The sequence below is a fragment of the Capra hircus genome, unplaced genomic scaffold (genome assembly GCF_001704415.2).
Source record: "Capra hircus breed San Clemente unplaced genomic scaffold, ASM170441v1, whole genome shotgun sequence".
NCBI classification, from domain to species: Eukaryota; Metazoa; Chordata; class Mammalia; order Artiodactyla; family Bovidae; genus Capra; species Capra hircus.
Genome location: NW_017200270.1, coordinates 569 through 18,269, shown reverse-complemented (window position 1 = coordinate 18,269; position 17,701 = coordinate 569). Strand labels below are relative to the sequence as shown.

At 36.4% G+C, this 17,701-nt stretch overlaps 1 protein-coding gene across 1 annotated transcript; it reads left to right on the top strand.

Annotated features, from left to right (window-relative positions):
* The first annotated feature begins 6,957 nt into the window (after positions 1-6,957).
* LOC108635048 (UDP-glucuronosyltransferase 2B17-like) lies at positions 6,958-15,661 on the top strand. The gene is made up of 3 exons (XM_018045351.1): positions 6,958-7,723; positions 8,535-8,683; positions 15,533-15,661. The coding sequence occupies exons 1-3, from the start codon at positions 6,994-6,996 to the stop codon at positions 15,605-15,607; spliced, it is 954 nt and encodes a 317-aa protein (XP_017900840.1). The 5' UTR covers positions 6,958-6,993; the 3' UTR covers positions 15,608-15,661.
* The last annotated feature ends 2,040 nt before the right edge of the window (positions 15,662-17,701 follow it).

The following is a 17,701-nucleotide window of genomic DNA, read 5'->3' as shown; positions in this document are numbered from 1 at the left end:
TTAAAATATGCATAGAAATTAATGAAAATGAAAACACAACAACCCAAAACCTGTGGGACACTATAAAAGCAGTGCTAAGAGGAAAGTTCATAGCAATACAGGCATACCTCAAGAAACAAGAAAAAAGTCAAATAAATAACCTAACTCCTACACCTAAAGCAACTAGAAAAGGAAGAATTGGAGAACCCCAGAGTTAGTAGAAGGAAAGAAATCTTAAAAATTAGGGCAGAAATAAATGCAAAAGAACAAAAGAGACCATAGCAAAAAATCAACAAAGCCAAAAGCTGGTTCTTTGAAAGGATAAATAAAATTGGACAAACCATTAGCCAGACTCATCAAGAAGCAAACGGAGAAAAATCAATTCAATAAAATTAGAAATGAAAAGGGAGACATCACAACAGACAACACAGAAATACAAAGGATCATAAGAGACTACTATCAGCAGTTATATGCCAATAAAATGGACAACGAGGAAGAAATGGACAAATTCTTAGAAAAGTACAATTTTCCAAAACTGAACCAGGAAGAAATAGAAAATCTTAACAGACCCATCACAAGCATGGAAATTGAAACTGTAATCAGAAATCTTCCAGCAAACAAAAGCCCAGGTCCAGACGGCTTCACAGCTGAATTCTACCAAAAATTTCGAGAAGAGCTAACACCTATCCTACTCCAACTCTTCCAGAAAATTGCAGAGGAAGGTAAACTTCCAAACTCATTCTATGAGGCTACCATCACCCTAATATCAAAACCTGACAAAGATACTACAAAAAAAAAGAAAACTACAGTCCAATATCACTGATGAACATAGATTCAAAAATCCTCAATAAAATTCTAGCAATCAGAATCCAACAACACATTAAAAAGATCATACATCATGACCAAGTGGGCTTTATCCCAGGGATGCAAGGATTCTTCAATATCCGCAAATCAATCAATGTAATTCATCACATTAACAAATTGAAAAATAAAAGCCATATGATTATCTCAATAGATGCAGAGAAGGCTTTGACAAAATTCAACATCCATTTATGATAAAAACTCTCCAGAAAGCAGGAATAGAAGGAACATACCTCAACATAATAAAAGCTATCTATGACAAACCCACAGCAAACATTATCCTCAATGGTGAAAAATTGGAAGCATTTTCCCTAAAGTCAGGAAAAAGACAAGGGTGCCCACTTTCACTGCTACTATTCAACATAGTTCTGGAAGTGTCGGCCACAGCAATCAGAGCAGAAAAAGAAATAAAAGGAATCCAAATTGGAAAAGAAGAAGTAAAACACTCACTGTTTGCAGATGACATGATCCTCTACATAGAAAACCCTAAAGACTCCACCAGAAAATTACTAGAGCTCATCAATGAATATAGTAAAGTTGCAGGATATAAAATCAACACACAGAAATCTCTTGCATTCCTATACACTAATAATGAGAAAGTAGAAAAAGAAATTAAGGAAACAATTCCATTTACCATTGCAACGAAAAGAATAAAATACTTAGGAATATATCTACCTAAAGAAACTAAAGACCTATATATAGAAAACTATAAAACACTGATGAAAGAAATCAAAGAGGACACTAATAGATGGAGAAATATACCATGTTCATGGATTGGAAGAATCAATATAGTGAAAATGAGTACACTACCCAAAGCAATTTATAAATTCAATGCAATCCCTATCAAGCTACCAGCCATATTTTTCACAGAACTAGAACAAATAATTTCAAGATTTGTATGGAAATACAGAAAACCTCGAAAAGCCAAAGCAATCTTGAGAAAGAAGAATGGAACTGGAGGAATCAACTTGCCTGACTTCAGGCTCTACTACAGAGCCACAGTCATCAAGACAGTATGGTACTGGCACAAAGACAGACATATAGATCAATGGAACAAAATAGAAAGCCCAGAGATAAGTCCACACACATATGGACACCTTATCTTTGACAAAGGAGGCAAGAATATACAATGGAGTAAAGACAATCTCTCTAACAAGTGGTGCTGGGAAAACTGGCCTTGTAAAAGAATGAAACTAGATCACTTTCTAACACCACACATGAAAATAAACTCAAAATGGATTAAAGATCTAAATGTAACACCAGGAACTATAAAACTCCTAGAGGAGAACATAGGCAAAACACTCTCCGACATAAATCACAGCAGGATCCTCTATGATCCACCTCCCAGAATTCTGGAAATAAAAGCAAAAATAAACAAATGGGATCTAACTAAAGTTAAAAGATTTTGCACAACAAAAGAAAATACAAGCAAGGTGAAAAGACAGCCTTCGGAATGGGAGAAAATAATAGCAAATGAAACAACTGACAAACAACTAATCTCAAAAATATACAAGCAACTCCTGCAGCTCAATTCCAGAAAAATAAACGACCCAATCAAAAAATGGGCCAAAGAACTAAATAGACATTTCTCCAAAGAAGACATATGGATGGCTAACAAACACATGAAAAGATGCTCAACATCACTCATTATTAGAAAAACGCAAATCAAAACCACAATGAGGTACCACTTCACACCAGTCAGAATGGCTGTGATCCAAAAATCTGCAAAAAATAAATGCTGGAGAGGGTGTGGAGAAAAGGGAACCCTCCTACACTGTTGGTGGGAATGCAAACTAGTACAGCCACTATGGAAAACAGTGTGGAGATTCCTTAAAAAATTGCATATAGAACTGCCATATGACCCAGCAATCCCACTTCTGGGCATACACACTGAGGAAACCAGAATTGAAAGAGACACATGTACGCCAATGTTCATCGCAGCACTGTTTATAATAGCCAGGACATGGAAACAACCTAGATATCCATCAGCAGATGAATGGATAAGAAAGCTGTGGTACATATGCACAATGGAGTATTACTCAGCCATTAAAAAGAATACATTTGAATCAGTTTTGATGAGATGGATGAAACTGGATCCAATTATACAGAGTGAAGTAAGCCAGAAAGAAAAACACCAATACAGTATACTAACACATATATATGGAATTTAGAAAGATGGCAATGATGACCCTGTATGCAAGACAGCAAAAAAGACACAGATGTGTATAGTGGACTTTTGGACTCAGAGGGAGAGGATGGGATGATATGGGAGAATGGCATTGAAACATGTATACTATCATGTAAGAATCGAATCACCAGTCTATGTCTGATGCAGGATACAGCATGCTTGGGGCTGGTACATGGGGATGACCCAGAGGAATGTTGTGGGGAGGGAGGTGGGAGGGGGGTTCGTGTTTGAGATCACATGTACACCCGTGGTGGACTCATGTCAATATATGGCAAAACCAATACGGTATTATAAAGTAAAATAAAGTAAAAATATAAGTTAAAAAAAAAAAAGCAGAGACATAACTTTGCCAACAAATATCCATCTAGTCAAGACTATGGTTTTTTCTATGGTCATTTATGAATGTGAGAGTTGGACTGTAAAGAAAGCTGAATGCTGAAGAATTGATGCTTTTGAACTGGTGTTGAAGAAAACTCTTGAGAGTCCCTTGGACTGTAAGGAGATCCAACCAGTACATCCTAAAGGAGACCAGTCCTAGGTGTTCACTGGAAGGACTGATGCTGAAGCTGAAACTCCAATACTTTGGTCACCTCATGCAAAGTGTTGACTCATTGGAAAAGACGCTGATGCTGGGAGGGATTGGGGGCAGAAGGAGAAGGGAATGACAGAGGATGAGATGGCTGGATAGCATCACCGACTCCATGGACATGAGTTTGAGTAAACTCCAGGTGTTGGTGAAGGGCAGGGAGGCCTGGCGTGCTGCGATTCATGGGGTCGTGAAGAGTCAGACAAGACTGAGCGACTGAACTGACTGACTGATGGTAGTTTAGAGTATCTTTTACTAACAGTATTTTGGATTAACATTATCAAAATGGAAAATATCTAGAGATCCAGTATGAATTTTGATATTATAATGGGGTTGTGGGCAGGAAAATAAACCATCAAATTCTGCTTTATCATTTGTTCCTTTTCATTGAAGGACTCTTGAGGACACAGTAAACATACAAATATTCTCGAGTTAAATTTTAACAGTAAGTGAACTAGCACAAAGACATGCAATAGTGATAAAAGTCTGGAATGCATCATGCAGACTGTACTTGCCAGATAATCCTGACCCCTTTCATTTCTCCTAAATTTTAAGGTAGCCCTATCAGTGTGCTTTGCAGGGTGCTATTCAGAGAATGGATGGTCAGGGCTCCCTAAGAGACCTCCAGATCCCATCCAGACACAGTGACTTAGAGAAAGATAAACATCAGCCTCCCTGGTGACTTGGTCCTGACAAAGTCTGAATCAGGAAGATTGAAGAGAAGACAGGGTCCTGTCCTTTAGTAAGCTCTGTGTGTGGTAAAGTCTGGCCCTTAATGGACTCTGCTTCTAACCTGTCACTTTGCTCCTTCTGATTGAGGAGGGAGAGGGACTGTAGGAAGGAATCAAGTATAAGGAAAGTGGCATGGCAAAGATTCAGCAACTTCTTTCTCCATAAAATAGAGTGGTACCTTTTTTCTAATACATAAAATTCCCCTGAGGTCTTTGGATATTTTGAACTACTTTTATAATTTGCTATCTGATATTGTGATCTCCTAATGACCTATGCTGATTCTTTACTGATAGAGTTACTTTACATTTCCAGAGCAAATAGAGGTTAAACACTATAAATTATAATCCAGTGTATGAGAATTGAATGGCAATTCCAAAATCTGTACCTTACTTTTGTACTGGGCCTAGAAACTACAGATTGACACTGTCACTCCTTTGTGGTTCATTGTTAAAGTGTTCATGGTCAGCTGAATAAATTTTATTATCACAAAGTTGGAACTTTTTCAACAGTTTATTGATACTTATAAATTACAAAAAAGTCTTCATTTATAAATGTAAACATCATTTGTCTATGCCATCATGTGTGAATGGTCATGATTATATTCCATAGCTGACTGAATATGGTAATAAGTATGTAAAATGTAACTATTCCTACTGATGTCAGTGCATTAATAGTTATCGTTGCTTATGATCGTGCATCCTTTCTTCCTTACATGCCATATGGAAGACATTTAATGTTATCTTTTAATCTCTTGAATTCTAATGCTATAACTTTAAACTAATTGAATAAGGTATTTTTGTTACCCTAACAGGTTCTATGGACATACGATGGCAAAAAGCCAGACACCTTGGGACCCAATATTTGTCTATATAACTGAATTCCCCCAGAATGACCTTCTTGATAAATACTGGCAGAACAAATCCTAAAAACATGATTAACAGCTGAGCAGAGTGATAGTACTTCAATAGCAAATAAACTTATCAAGTGTTTATTATTAAGACATTCAGAAAGAAACTTTACTTCTGTGTTTTCACTCCCAGCACTAGAGGGGAGAAGGAAAACATATCATAGTTGGCACTGTATTACACATTGGTCATATCCCTTATGCCCCAAATTAAAATATCTTCCTTTTGCCTTTAATTGCTTCTAACAGTGAGTAGCTTAATGGGTTATTGTTCTACCTCTGAATGCTTTCCTTACACCTATTGGTTCTCCTGTGTAGGAGTATTTTAAATACTACTGATAAATAATAGCTCCTTATTTATTACCAGTGACTCTCCATTTTCTACAGAAATAAAATCCACAATCATTTCCATGAAGAGGTAGCATATTTCTTAATAAAATGAAGATTCTCTTTTCTTTGGTTCCACAGTTACTACCATTACCCTTTCGGTGATTTTGACACCATTCTTATCAGATTAAATGACTTCCTTGATCTTTTAGAGAATATATTTCTGAATGCCCCCTTTTTATGCATATGTGGTTTCTTTTACCCCAGAGTGCTCTTTAAACTGTTCTTCTGCCAATCTTGAATTCGATTGTGAAATCCAAGTGACAAAGCACTTCTTTCATGAAGTCTTCACTTATCTCTCCAGCAGACAGGAGTTTCTGGCTGTGAGTTCTGAAAGCAATTTAAATGCAGTTTCCTATGTGTAACCATCTGTTATCTTAAAAACATTGCTTTTTACAGTGCCTTATAAGGCCCATTTCTTGTTTTATTCTGAATTATTATTAATAATTTTACTGAAAGTCACTCAATGCTAGATTATCCAAAAACCAAAGGCTTTATAACTCATGGTGGAACCAACAGCACTTACAAGGCCATCTGCCATGAGATCACTATGGTGGGCTTTCCTATGTTTACTGACCAACCTGATAACATCACCTGATGGCCCACAGCATACCAGGCTTCCCTGTCCTTCACCATCTCCCAGAGTTTGCTCACACTCATGTCCATTGAGTCAGTGATGCTATCTAACCATCTCATCTTCTGTCGTCTCCTTCTGTTTTAACTGCCCACTGTCATCAGTAGGCAGATCACTCAGAGAAAATAATCAATATGGCAATAGTGATCATAAATTATACAATTGACCAGTCAAACTTAATTGATATCTTTAGAATTAATACATTACACTAAAAAAATCAGAACACACATCTTCAGTCTTTGCAAACTGCAGGATTTCTGCTGCTTTTTCATTTTAGTCCAGAACTTTCCCCAAATAATTTACATTGCTTTGCAGTTGATCATTTATTGTTTTTGCTGTTTCTGTGAGGGACACAATTGTTGTGACCTCATAACCCTCCATTTTGTTGATGTCACCTCATCTCTAATTCTGTGTCAAAGCGATTGCAGACACAAGAGCCTCTCACTTACTATTGTTTTACGCTAGTCTTCTTTCTCATAGAATATAATTGATGTGTGTGTACAAGAAGGGTGACAGCACTGACAAATCAATACTAAACACACTGTATAATCTCGAAACGTTCTGCACTTTGCCTTTTCACTTGATTTCCACATCTGCTGACTATTCATGTAATCTACTTTTTTAAGGAATAAGAGTTATAATTTAACTTCTGGTTGATGACTTCTGGATATAAGCCTGAGCAATAGCAAAAGTTTACAGTAATTATTTTTAAAGGACTGCATATGAGCAAGATGTCTATGAAAAGACTCTCGCTTCTGCTGCTGCTACAGCTGACTTGTTACTTTAGCGGTGGGAGTTGTGGAAAGGTGCTGGTGTGGCCAGTGGAATTTAGTCCCTGGATGAATATGAAGACAATTCTGGAGGAACTTGTCACGAGGGGTCATGAGGTGACTGTTCTGATATCTTCAGCTTCCACTATTCCTAATTCCAGCAAACCATCTACTATGAGATTTGAGACTTTTCCTACAACTTTAACAAAAAGTGATTATGAGAATTTTATGGAACGTCTTCTTGAGGAATTGACATATGTGGCGAAAGATTCCTTTTGGTCCTATTTGGCAACAGTGAAAAGTTCATTTTGGGAATTTTTTGATACTGCTCTAAGTATGTGTAAAGACGCTGTTTCCAACAAGAGATTAATGACAAAACTACAGGAATCAAGGTTTGATATCCTTATTGCTGATGCTGTTGGACCCTGCGGTGAACTGCTGGCTGAATTACTTAAAATACCATTCGTGTACAGTCATTACACCTCACCTGGCCATATAATTGAAAAGAATAGTGGAAGACTTCCATTCCCACCATCTTATGTACCTGTTATGTTTTCAGAATTAAGTGATCGCATGACATTCATGGAGAGGGTCAAAAATATGTTTTACACACTTTATTTTGACCTTTTCTTCACAGCATGCAACGATAAGAAGTGGAACCAGTTTTACAGTGAAGTACTAGGTAAGTTGGACTTCCTGATAGCTCAGTGGTAGAGAATCTACCTGTCAAGGCAGGAGACACAGGTTTGATCCTTTGGTCAGAAAGATCCCTTGGAAAAGGAAATGGCATTCCATTCCAGTGTTTTTGCCTGGGAAATCCCATGGACAGAGAAGCCTGTTGGGCTATAGTCCACGGAGTGGAAAAGAGTCAGTTATCACTTAGCAACGAAACTACTAGGTAATTCATGTTTTTAGTTGGTAGAATGAAGTCTTATCTTTCCTAGTGCCTTGGAAGTTGAGTTTGTCTAAATATAAATTCACAAAAATTTATCTCAAATAAGTGAAACAGTGAAATAAAAATATAAAATGACCCTCAATCTAACAAATATTATGCAAACACTTATATTATAGAGTAGGGTAAAGCCCATTACTAGTATCAGATACCGGGAAGTCATTTACCACAGACAAGTACCTAGGACATCTGCAATTGACTATCCAACTTACAAAACTTCTTTTTTTAACTTAAAGTCATTAAGAATCTCATAAACTTTCTTGATAAATGAAGACATGCACATTGAGAATTATACACATATTTGTATTATAAGTATCCAGTTAGCTTTTAGAAATTGTTTCTGCTTATGTAGAAACAGATGTATTCCAGATATACTTTATTATCCTATACTATGCTATGTATAGATTTATCAAGAAACAGACACATTCGAATATCGTGGCCAAAACATCCCAAGTTCCTTCACAAAAATTATCTAATATACACACATGACAATAGTCTCATTTGATCAAATATTTGTTGTTGTTTTCCTTTTTACTTTCAGGAAGACCTACTACCTTATCAGAGACAATGGGGAAAGCTGAAATGTGGCTCATTCGAAGCTACTGGGACTTTTCATTTCCTCGTCCACGACTACCAAATGTTGAATTTGTTGGAGGGCTCCACTGCAAACCTGCCAAGCCTCTGCCTAAGGTCACTTACTCCTTCTTGCTGTTCTTTTTGAACTTTGTGTTTTCAATAGGAATATTCTGTATTCTTTATTGAGAATGTTTGATTATAGGTAGTCAGATGTGGGAACCTGGATAAAGTGAACTTTCACCTAGAAAGTGATGTATTTCTGTATCAGCACATCTATCTGAATTTCATTATCATTACAGAATAAACTAGAGTACATGGGACACTTTGATAATACATCAGTTAAATTACAATTTCATTATTCACACATAAAGAAGCATCATTCATTAAAGGACACTTATAGTTCTTTATAAAAAATACATATTTCATACAAATAAAATAATAGCGATATTATCACCTGGTGATGCCATCCAAACACCTCATCTCACTATAATATGTTACATTATAATTGTATTATAATTATTATAGGATAATTTTGTAATATACCATATTCCAGAAGTGAGTGCTAATATAGACAAATGGTGTAGGCACAGTTTCTACCACCTGACAGTCCACCTGAAATGACAGAACACAAGTTGTAAAAAATGTTATAATATGGAAAGACCAGAGTGCTAAAGAAATATTCAGCATGAATCATATAATGTGTCTCTGATTCACAGACAATTATGAGATCTGAAGCATGCTCAGGAATAAACAGAGGAATAGGGCAGGGGTGGAAGAAGATATGGACTTCTCTTTTAGCTCAGTTGGAAGAAGATATAAAAGAAAGGTAGGTGGAGTGGTAATGACAGTTGCCAAAAAGTCCAAGTTTAGTTTGGATAGGAAAAGGCTGAATAAAGAAGATGATGCTATAGAGGTAAGTTGGAAACAGATAACTGTAAAGATTTGAAACATCTAGTAGGGGCATTGGGAAGAATATTGAAAGGATTAAGAAAGAAAGAGGTGATGGCAGTGGTTTGGTCTCTAAGTTGCGTCCGACTCTTGCCATCACATGGACTACAGACTGCCAGGCTCCTCTGTCCATGGGATTCTCCAAGTGTGAATACTGGAGCGGGTTGCCATTTCCTTCTCCAGAGGATTTTCCCAACCTGGGAATCCAACCCAGGTCTCCTGCATTGCCGGCAGACTCTTTACCGACTGAGCTATGACAAAACCCTGAGAAAGAGATAATCATATATTATTAAAAATAAAAAGTGAGATGTCGTCACTGGGTTGGATTGTAAATGGTAAAGAGTAGGAAGAGACCATTTAGTAGATTATTGCTAGATATAGACAATAATGAGTGAAAACTAGAGAACAGTATTCACAGGGATATCACATTAACTCATTTTTTCTTTATGTTAAATTAATTTAATTGGAGGATAATTACTTTACATTATTGTGGTGGGTTTTGCCATATATTGACATGAATCAGGATGATTTACTTTGAATAAATTTAAATAAATCTCTGGGTTGGGAATAAAAACATACAGTTATATGTACATTCATTTCTATTGTTGGAAATGGGTATTTATTTTAGCTAGTGCTGTGGTGAAAAGCCTTAAAACTTACAAAAATACTTTAATATTTCATCTTCTTCATCTGGTAACCAAAACCTTAAAAATTCCTGACATTAAAATCTTTATATTAAATGCTGCTGCTGCTAAGTCACTTCAGTCATATCTGACTTTTTGTGACACTATGAACTGTAGCCCACCAGGCTCCTCTATCCATGGGATTTTCCAGGCAAGAATACTGGAGTAGGCAGCCATTCCCTTCTCCAGGGGATCTTCCCGACCCAGGGATCAAATCCTGGTTTCCTGCACTCCAGGCAGATTCTTTACCATCTGAGCCACTAGGAAATGTTAAATTATACTAAATCAGACTTCTGCACAGATAAATAAAATATATTAAATGAGATACAATAAAATATTTACTTGGAAAATAACAAATATAATAAGATCACAGTTTTCTTGAACATTAAAAGGGCATAAGCTAGGATTACAACTTTTAGGATATATATCATAGTGGATTATTTGATTATAGGAAGAGAATAAAGATTAAAATGACAGCACACATTTTAGCATAATATCTTCAAAGTCCACCCATATTGTCGAAAATGGCAGGATTTCCTTCTTTCTTGTGGGTGAATAATAGTTCATTCTCAGCACATGTGTCTCCGTGTGCGTGTGTGTCCATGTCTGTGTGTATCTATGAAACATCTTTAAATAATTCATCCATTGGTGGGCACTTAAGTTTTTTCCCTTAGCTAATTGTGAATAATGCTGCAGTCAACATGGAGCCCATATACCTCTTCTATATCCTGTTTTTATTTCCTTTGACTGTATACCCAGAAGTAGAATTGCTGGATCATACAATAGATCTATCTTTAACTGTTTTAGGAACCTTCAATGTATGTTCCATAAGGGTTAAACCAATTTACATTCCCACTGAGAGTGTACAAGCATTCACTTTTCTCCACATTCTCACAACACTTTTCTCTTCTTGGTTATAGACTTTCTAATAGGGGGGAGGTAATATCTGATTGTGAGTTTGAAATACATTTCCCTGATGATTACTGATGTTGAGTATCTTTTCCTATACCTGGTGACCATTTGGAAATCTTCTTTGTAAAGGGTCTATTTTGTTCATCTGCCCATTCTTTACTTGAATTTTGTTGTGTGAGTTGTGCATATATTCTGGATCTTAACCCCTCATTCAATATGTGGTTACAAAACTTTTCTTCTACTCTGTAGATCACATTTTCGTCTTGTTGATTATTTCTTTTGCTGTGCAGAAGCTTTTAAGCTTGATGTAGCCCCACTTGTGATTTTCCCTTTTGTTGTGGTCTTGATGTCCTATACAAAAGCATCATTTTCAAGACCAGTGTCAAGGAGTTCCTAACCTTATATTTTCTTTTAGGGGTGTTATGGTATCTGGTCTTGTGTTTAAGTCATTGATACACTGATACATTTTGAGTTGTTTTTGTGAGTGGTCTGATTTTTCGTTTTATTCCATAGTTTATCCAGTTTTCTCAGAAAAGAAAGAAGTGACTAACATTTCCACAATTGGTGTTTTTGTCTCCCTTGTTGCTCCCTTGTTGACTATTAGTTGAACCCTGTATGCTGTTCCATGGTCTATGTGTCTATGTGGGGGCCAGTACACTATTTGAAATATTGAAACTTTGTGGTAAATATGAAATTTCAAGGTGTGATTCTTTGGGCTTTTGGTAATGTCACCATTTTAGCAGTATTAGTCTTCTGGTCCATGTCATATGATGACTTTCCATTTATTTGTGTTTTCTTCTATTTCTACAATTTCTTATAGTTATCACTGTACAGATCTTACACGTCACTGATTAAATTTATTTCTAGTTATTTTCTTCCTTTTGATGCTATTGTGAATGGGATAGTTTTTTCCAGATGTTTCATTATTAGTACACAGTAAGGAAACTGAATTCTATATAGTGCAAGTAGGCATCCTTGTTTTGTTTCTGATTAGAGAAAAAGCTTTCAAGTGTTCACTGTTGAGTATAACGTTAGCTTTGGGTTTGTCATATATGTTCTTTATTACATTGAGATATGTTCCTTCTATACCCTATATGTTGAGGGTTTTCTCATGAAAGAATGTCATATCTTGTCAAAAGTTTTTTGGACATCTATTGAGATAATCAAGTTATTTTATTGTTCATTCTATTTATCCTTGCATCACAGAGATAAATCTCACATGATCTTACTATATAATTCTTTTTTTTTTCAGAGTAATAATCCCTTCATTTTATTTATTTTTTTAAAGTCTTTTACCTTTATTTTTTTTTAATTTTTATTTTTACTTTATTTTACTTTACAATACTGTATTGGTTTTGCCATACATTACCATGAATCCACCACGGGTGTACATGCGATCCCAAACATGAACCCCCCTCCCACCTCCCACCCCACAACATCCCTCTGGGTCATCCCCATGCACCAGCCCCAAGCATGCTGTATATTGCATTGGACATAGACTGGTGATGTGATTCTTACATGATAGTATACATGTTTCAATGCCATTCTCCCATATCATCCCACCCTCTCCCTCTCCCTCTGAGTCCAGAAGTCCGCTTTAAACATCTGTGTCTTTTTTGCTTTCTTGCATACAGGGTCATCATTGCCATCTTTCTAAATTCCATATATATGTGTTAGTATACTGTATTGGTGTTTTTCTTTCTGGCTCACTTCACTCTGTATAATCGGTTCCAGTTTCATCCATCTCATCAGAACTGATTCAAAAGTATTCTTTTAATGTGCTCTTGAATTTGGCTTGTTGATATTTTGTTGAGAATTTTTGGCAACAATACTCAATCTGAATATTGACTTTAGTTTTATCTTCTTGCAATGTGCTTATCTATTTGGTATCATGATCATGGTGATGACCTTGTAGGATGACTTTGGAAATGTTCCTACCCTCCTCTTTAATTTCAAAGATTTTTTGAAGAACTAGCATTAATTATTCTATAATATTTCATAGAATACATCAGTGAAGCCATCAGGCCCTGGGCCTTTTGTGTGTTGATAGGTTTTTGATTACCAATTCAATTTCTTTACTTATTAGGGCTGTTCAGATTTTCTCCATCTTCCTGATTCATCCTTGGTAGGTTCTGTTTTTAAGAACTTCTCCATTCTTCTCATATATGGATTAATAATTTCTTAGCTTATAATTATTCATGGTAGTCTCGGGATCCTATGTAATTTTTCAGAATTAGTTGTAATGTCTCCATTTCATTTCTAATCTTATTTATTTGAGTCACTTTTTTTCTTGATTAGTCTAACTAAAGGTTTTCAGTTTTGTTTATCTTTTTGAAAAAAACAGAGAAGGACAAATAGTATAAGAAATCACTTGTATATGAAATCTAAAAATGCCAAACTTGTAATAACAGAGAGTAATATGGTAGTTGCCAGGACTGAGAGTTGGAAGAACAGGAGAAATGTTGTTTAAGGATACAAATTTGCATTTCTTAGAAAATAAATACGAGAGATCTAAGGTGCAGAACAGTGAATATGCATACATGCTCAGTCATGTCTGACTCTTCGTGACCCTGTGAACTATAGCCAGCTAGTCTCCTCTGTCAATGGGATTTCCCAGACAGGAATATTGGGGTGGGTTGTCATTCAACATTTGGAATTATTCTAGTATAGAAAGTAACTTTTTCTTAATCAGAAAGGATCAGGACCACAAAGCAAAATAATTCAGAAAAAATTCCAGGCAAATACGGATTCACCTGGAGCTTTATTTAGTTAGAACTGAATTACTCAAAAGCTGACCAGACCTGTGCTGCAGAAAGCCCTGGGCACCTTTTCCTCTGTGGAGCAGGTGCTCCCAGGGGGACTCATTGAAGTCAAGTTGAAGGTCCTTCACCGCAGTTAGACATAACACATCCATCTGTGACATTAATTATGCAAGTTCAGGACAAAGGCATCATATGTAAAGAAACACAGCAATATGGTCTCTCAAATAAGTAACTATACAAGTGTAAATTTGGATTACAAATAGAACTCACAGAACTATTTCATAGAACTTCCAAACTATAATACTTGACTCTTCAAGTCAGTAGTTAGTATTTTAGACAGAGTTTGGAAATTATGACAAAGTCTAAGATGAAGAATAGGATTACAGAGCTGAATGAATGCCATAAACTGATTCAGATCATATTTTTTTATAGTGCTCATAGTCAGGAAATGAAATATTAATGAATAACCTAAATAATTCTCAAAAAGTCTGTCTGGAATAAATAAATGAGTTAGCAGAATTACAATAACAAAGAACCAAAGGGAGTTGAATCTGGCAAGTAACTTCCTTCCAAAAATCTATGTTAATAATTAACATCAAGACTAATGAAGAGTCTGAGGATAATAGAGTTTAATAGTATCTCCTTGTCACTACTAGTACTGGCTCTATCTTATTTCCTGCTTATACAGAAACACATTTGCACAAATATATATAATGGAAGAAATTGACCTCATATCACCCATTCTTTCCGCAGGATCTCAAGGATGAAAAATGTTTTTTAAAAAATATAAAAAATAATATAAAGTCCCTCAAAAAAATTTTAATGATTTTATAGTGTGAAATATTTATTAGTACAACTGACCAAAGTCCAAGATGTGAAGTTAATATGTTTAAGAGAATTGGGAGAGTCGGGGTGGGTGAGGGAGGGAAATCACTCTATTAGCTAACTGTATAGTATGTGATAAGAATAATGCATACTTTCTAATATAAAACCTGTCTACACATAGAGCTCAGCAATTCCTTTTCTGGTTTTATATTCAAAATAATTGAAATTAGGATCCCAATGAGATATCTGTACAACAGATTCATGAAAGCTCTATTCACAGGAGCCAAGAGGTTTAAGCAACCCAAATGTCTATCAACAGAGGAAGCAATAAACAAATATCATATATACAAAACAATGGAATATTACTCACCTTTAAAAGGAAATTCTGACACATGTCACAACATGAATGAACCTTACATTAAGTGAAAATAACTAGTCAGAAAAAGACAAATACTCTACAATTCAACTTATAAGAAGTATCCAGACTAATCTCATTTGTAGAAACAAAGTAGAATGAAACTTGCCAAAGGCTAGAGAAAGAGGAAAGTAGAGTTTCCTAATGGTCATAGACTTCCAGTTTTGTCCGATGAAAAAGATCTGGAGATTGGTTGCACAATGTGAGTATACTTAGCACTACTATACTATACACTTAGGAACAATTAAGAAAGCAAATTTTATGCCATGTGTATCTTACCACAATATTTTTGTAAGAAATCTCTACTCTAATCTCGAGACAATTTCTGATTTTCTCTCTTTTTCGCTTGTAGCAATCCCTTCAATAATGTATGTTATGTTGCTGCTGTTTTGTGATGGGGCAAATTCTTTTTTCACAGGAAATGGAAGAGTTTGTGCAGAGGCTCTGGCGAAAATGGAATTGTGGTGTTTTCTTTGGGGTCAATGGTCAGTAACATGTCAGAAGACAGAGCCGAGGTGATTGCATCAGCCTTTGCTCAAATTCCACAAAAGGTAGATACAATACATTAATCATGGACAAGTATTTAATAAGTCTGTGAAACTCTGTAAAGATATGATTTTAGACATTTCCTATCACTTTGTCACTTGTTCCTTTTTCTTTGAAGGACTTCTGGGCACACAGCACACATACAGATGCTCTCGGGAGTTAAATTTTAACAATAAATGTAGTCATGCAATATTGATTCAAGTCAAACAATTCCACTTTTCATTGTTTATGGAAGTAAGGTTTAATAATTTGTAAGTTAAGAGAACATACTTCTTCAGCAGCACTAATTAACATCATTAAAAAAATTCTGCTGTTGTTGCTTAGTCATTAAGTCATCTGAATCATTGCAATCCCATGGACTACAGCATGCTGGGCTCCCCTGTCCTTCACTATTACCAGGGTTTGCCACAATTCATGTCCATTGATTTAGTGATGCTATCTAACCATGTCATCCTCTGCCATCCCTTCTCCTTTTTGCCTTCAACCTTTCCCAGATCAAGATCTTTCCAAACAGTACCAGGTGGCCAGAGTATTGGAGCTTCCACAATCAGTACTTCCAAATGAATATTCAAGATTGGTTTGCTTTAGGATTAACTGGTTTGATATCCTTGCAGTCCAAGGGATTTTCAAGAATCTTCTCCAGCACCACAATTCAAAAGCATTAACTCTTCAGCCGCTTAACCTTCTTTAAGGACTTCTTGGGTGGCTCAGATGGTAAAGCGTATGCCTACAATGCAGGAGACCTGGGTTCAATCCCTGGGTCGGGAAGATCCTCTGGAGAAGGAAATGGCAACCCACTCCAGTACTCTTGCCTGGAAAATCCCATGGATACAGGAGCCTTGTAGACTACAGTCTGTGGGGCCGCAAAGAGTAGGACATGACTGAGTGACTTCACCTTGTCTTACCTTACCTAACCTTCTTTACTATCCAACTCTCATTTCCATGCATGATTACTGGAAAAAAAAAAAAGCTTTGATTATATGGACCTCTTTTGGCAGAATGATGTCTCTGCTTTTAATAATTCTGTCTAGATTTGTCATACCTTTTCTTTCAAGAAGCAAGTGCCTCTTCATTTTCATGGCTACAATCCACCATCCACAATGCTTTTGGAGCCCAAGAAAATAAAATATGTCACAGCTTCCACATTTTCCCCATATATTTTGCCATGAAGTGATGGCACCAGATGTCATGAACATATTGTTTTGAATGTTGAGTTTTAAGACAGCTTTTTCACTTTCCTCTTTCACCCACATCAAGAGTCTCTTTTCAGTTCAGTTCAGTCACTCAGTCGTGTCTGACTCTTTGCGACCCCATGAATTGCAGCACGCCCGGCCTCCCTTCCATCACCAACTCCCAGAGTTCACTAAAACTCATGTCCATCGACTCGGTGATATCATCCAGCCATCTCATCCTCTGTCGTCCCCTTCTCCTCCTGCCCCAATCCCTCCCAGCATCAGAATCTTTTCCAATGAGTCGACTCTTCTCATGAGGTGGCCAAGGTACTGGAGTTTCAGCTTTAGCATCAATCCTTCCAATGAACATCCAGGGCTGATCTCCTTCAGAATGGACTGGTTGGCTCTACTTGCAGTCCAAGGGACTCTCTAGGGTCTGAAATTCCACTAGCTTTCTTCTCAGTAATACTTCCTAAGGTTCCATTTTCTTCCACTCCAAGATGTGTGGCACTAGATGAGTGACCACACTATCATGGTTATCCAGGTTACTAAGACCTCTTTTGTATATTTCTTCTGTGTATTCTTGCCACCTCTTCTTAATATCTTCTGCTTCTGTTAGGTCCATACCATTTCTGTCCTTTATTGTGCCCATCTTTGCATGAAATGATCCCTTGGGATCTCTAATTTACTTGAAGTGATCTCTAGTCTTTCACATCCCATTGATTTCTCTATTTCTTTGCATTGTTCATTGAAGTCCTTCTTATCTCTCCTATCTATCCTCTGGAATTCTGCATTCAGTTGAGTATAGCTTTCTTTTCCTTTCCCCCTTGGCTTTCATTCCCTTTCTTTTCTCAACTATTTATAAAGCC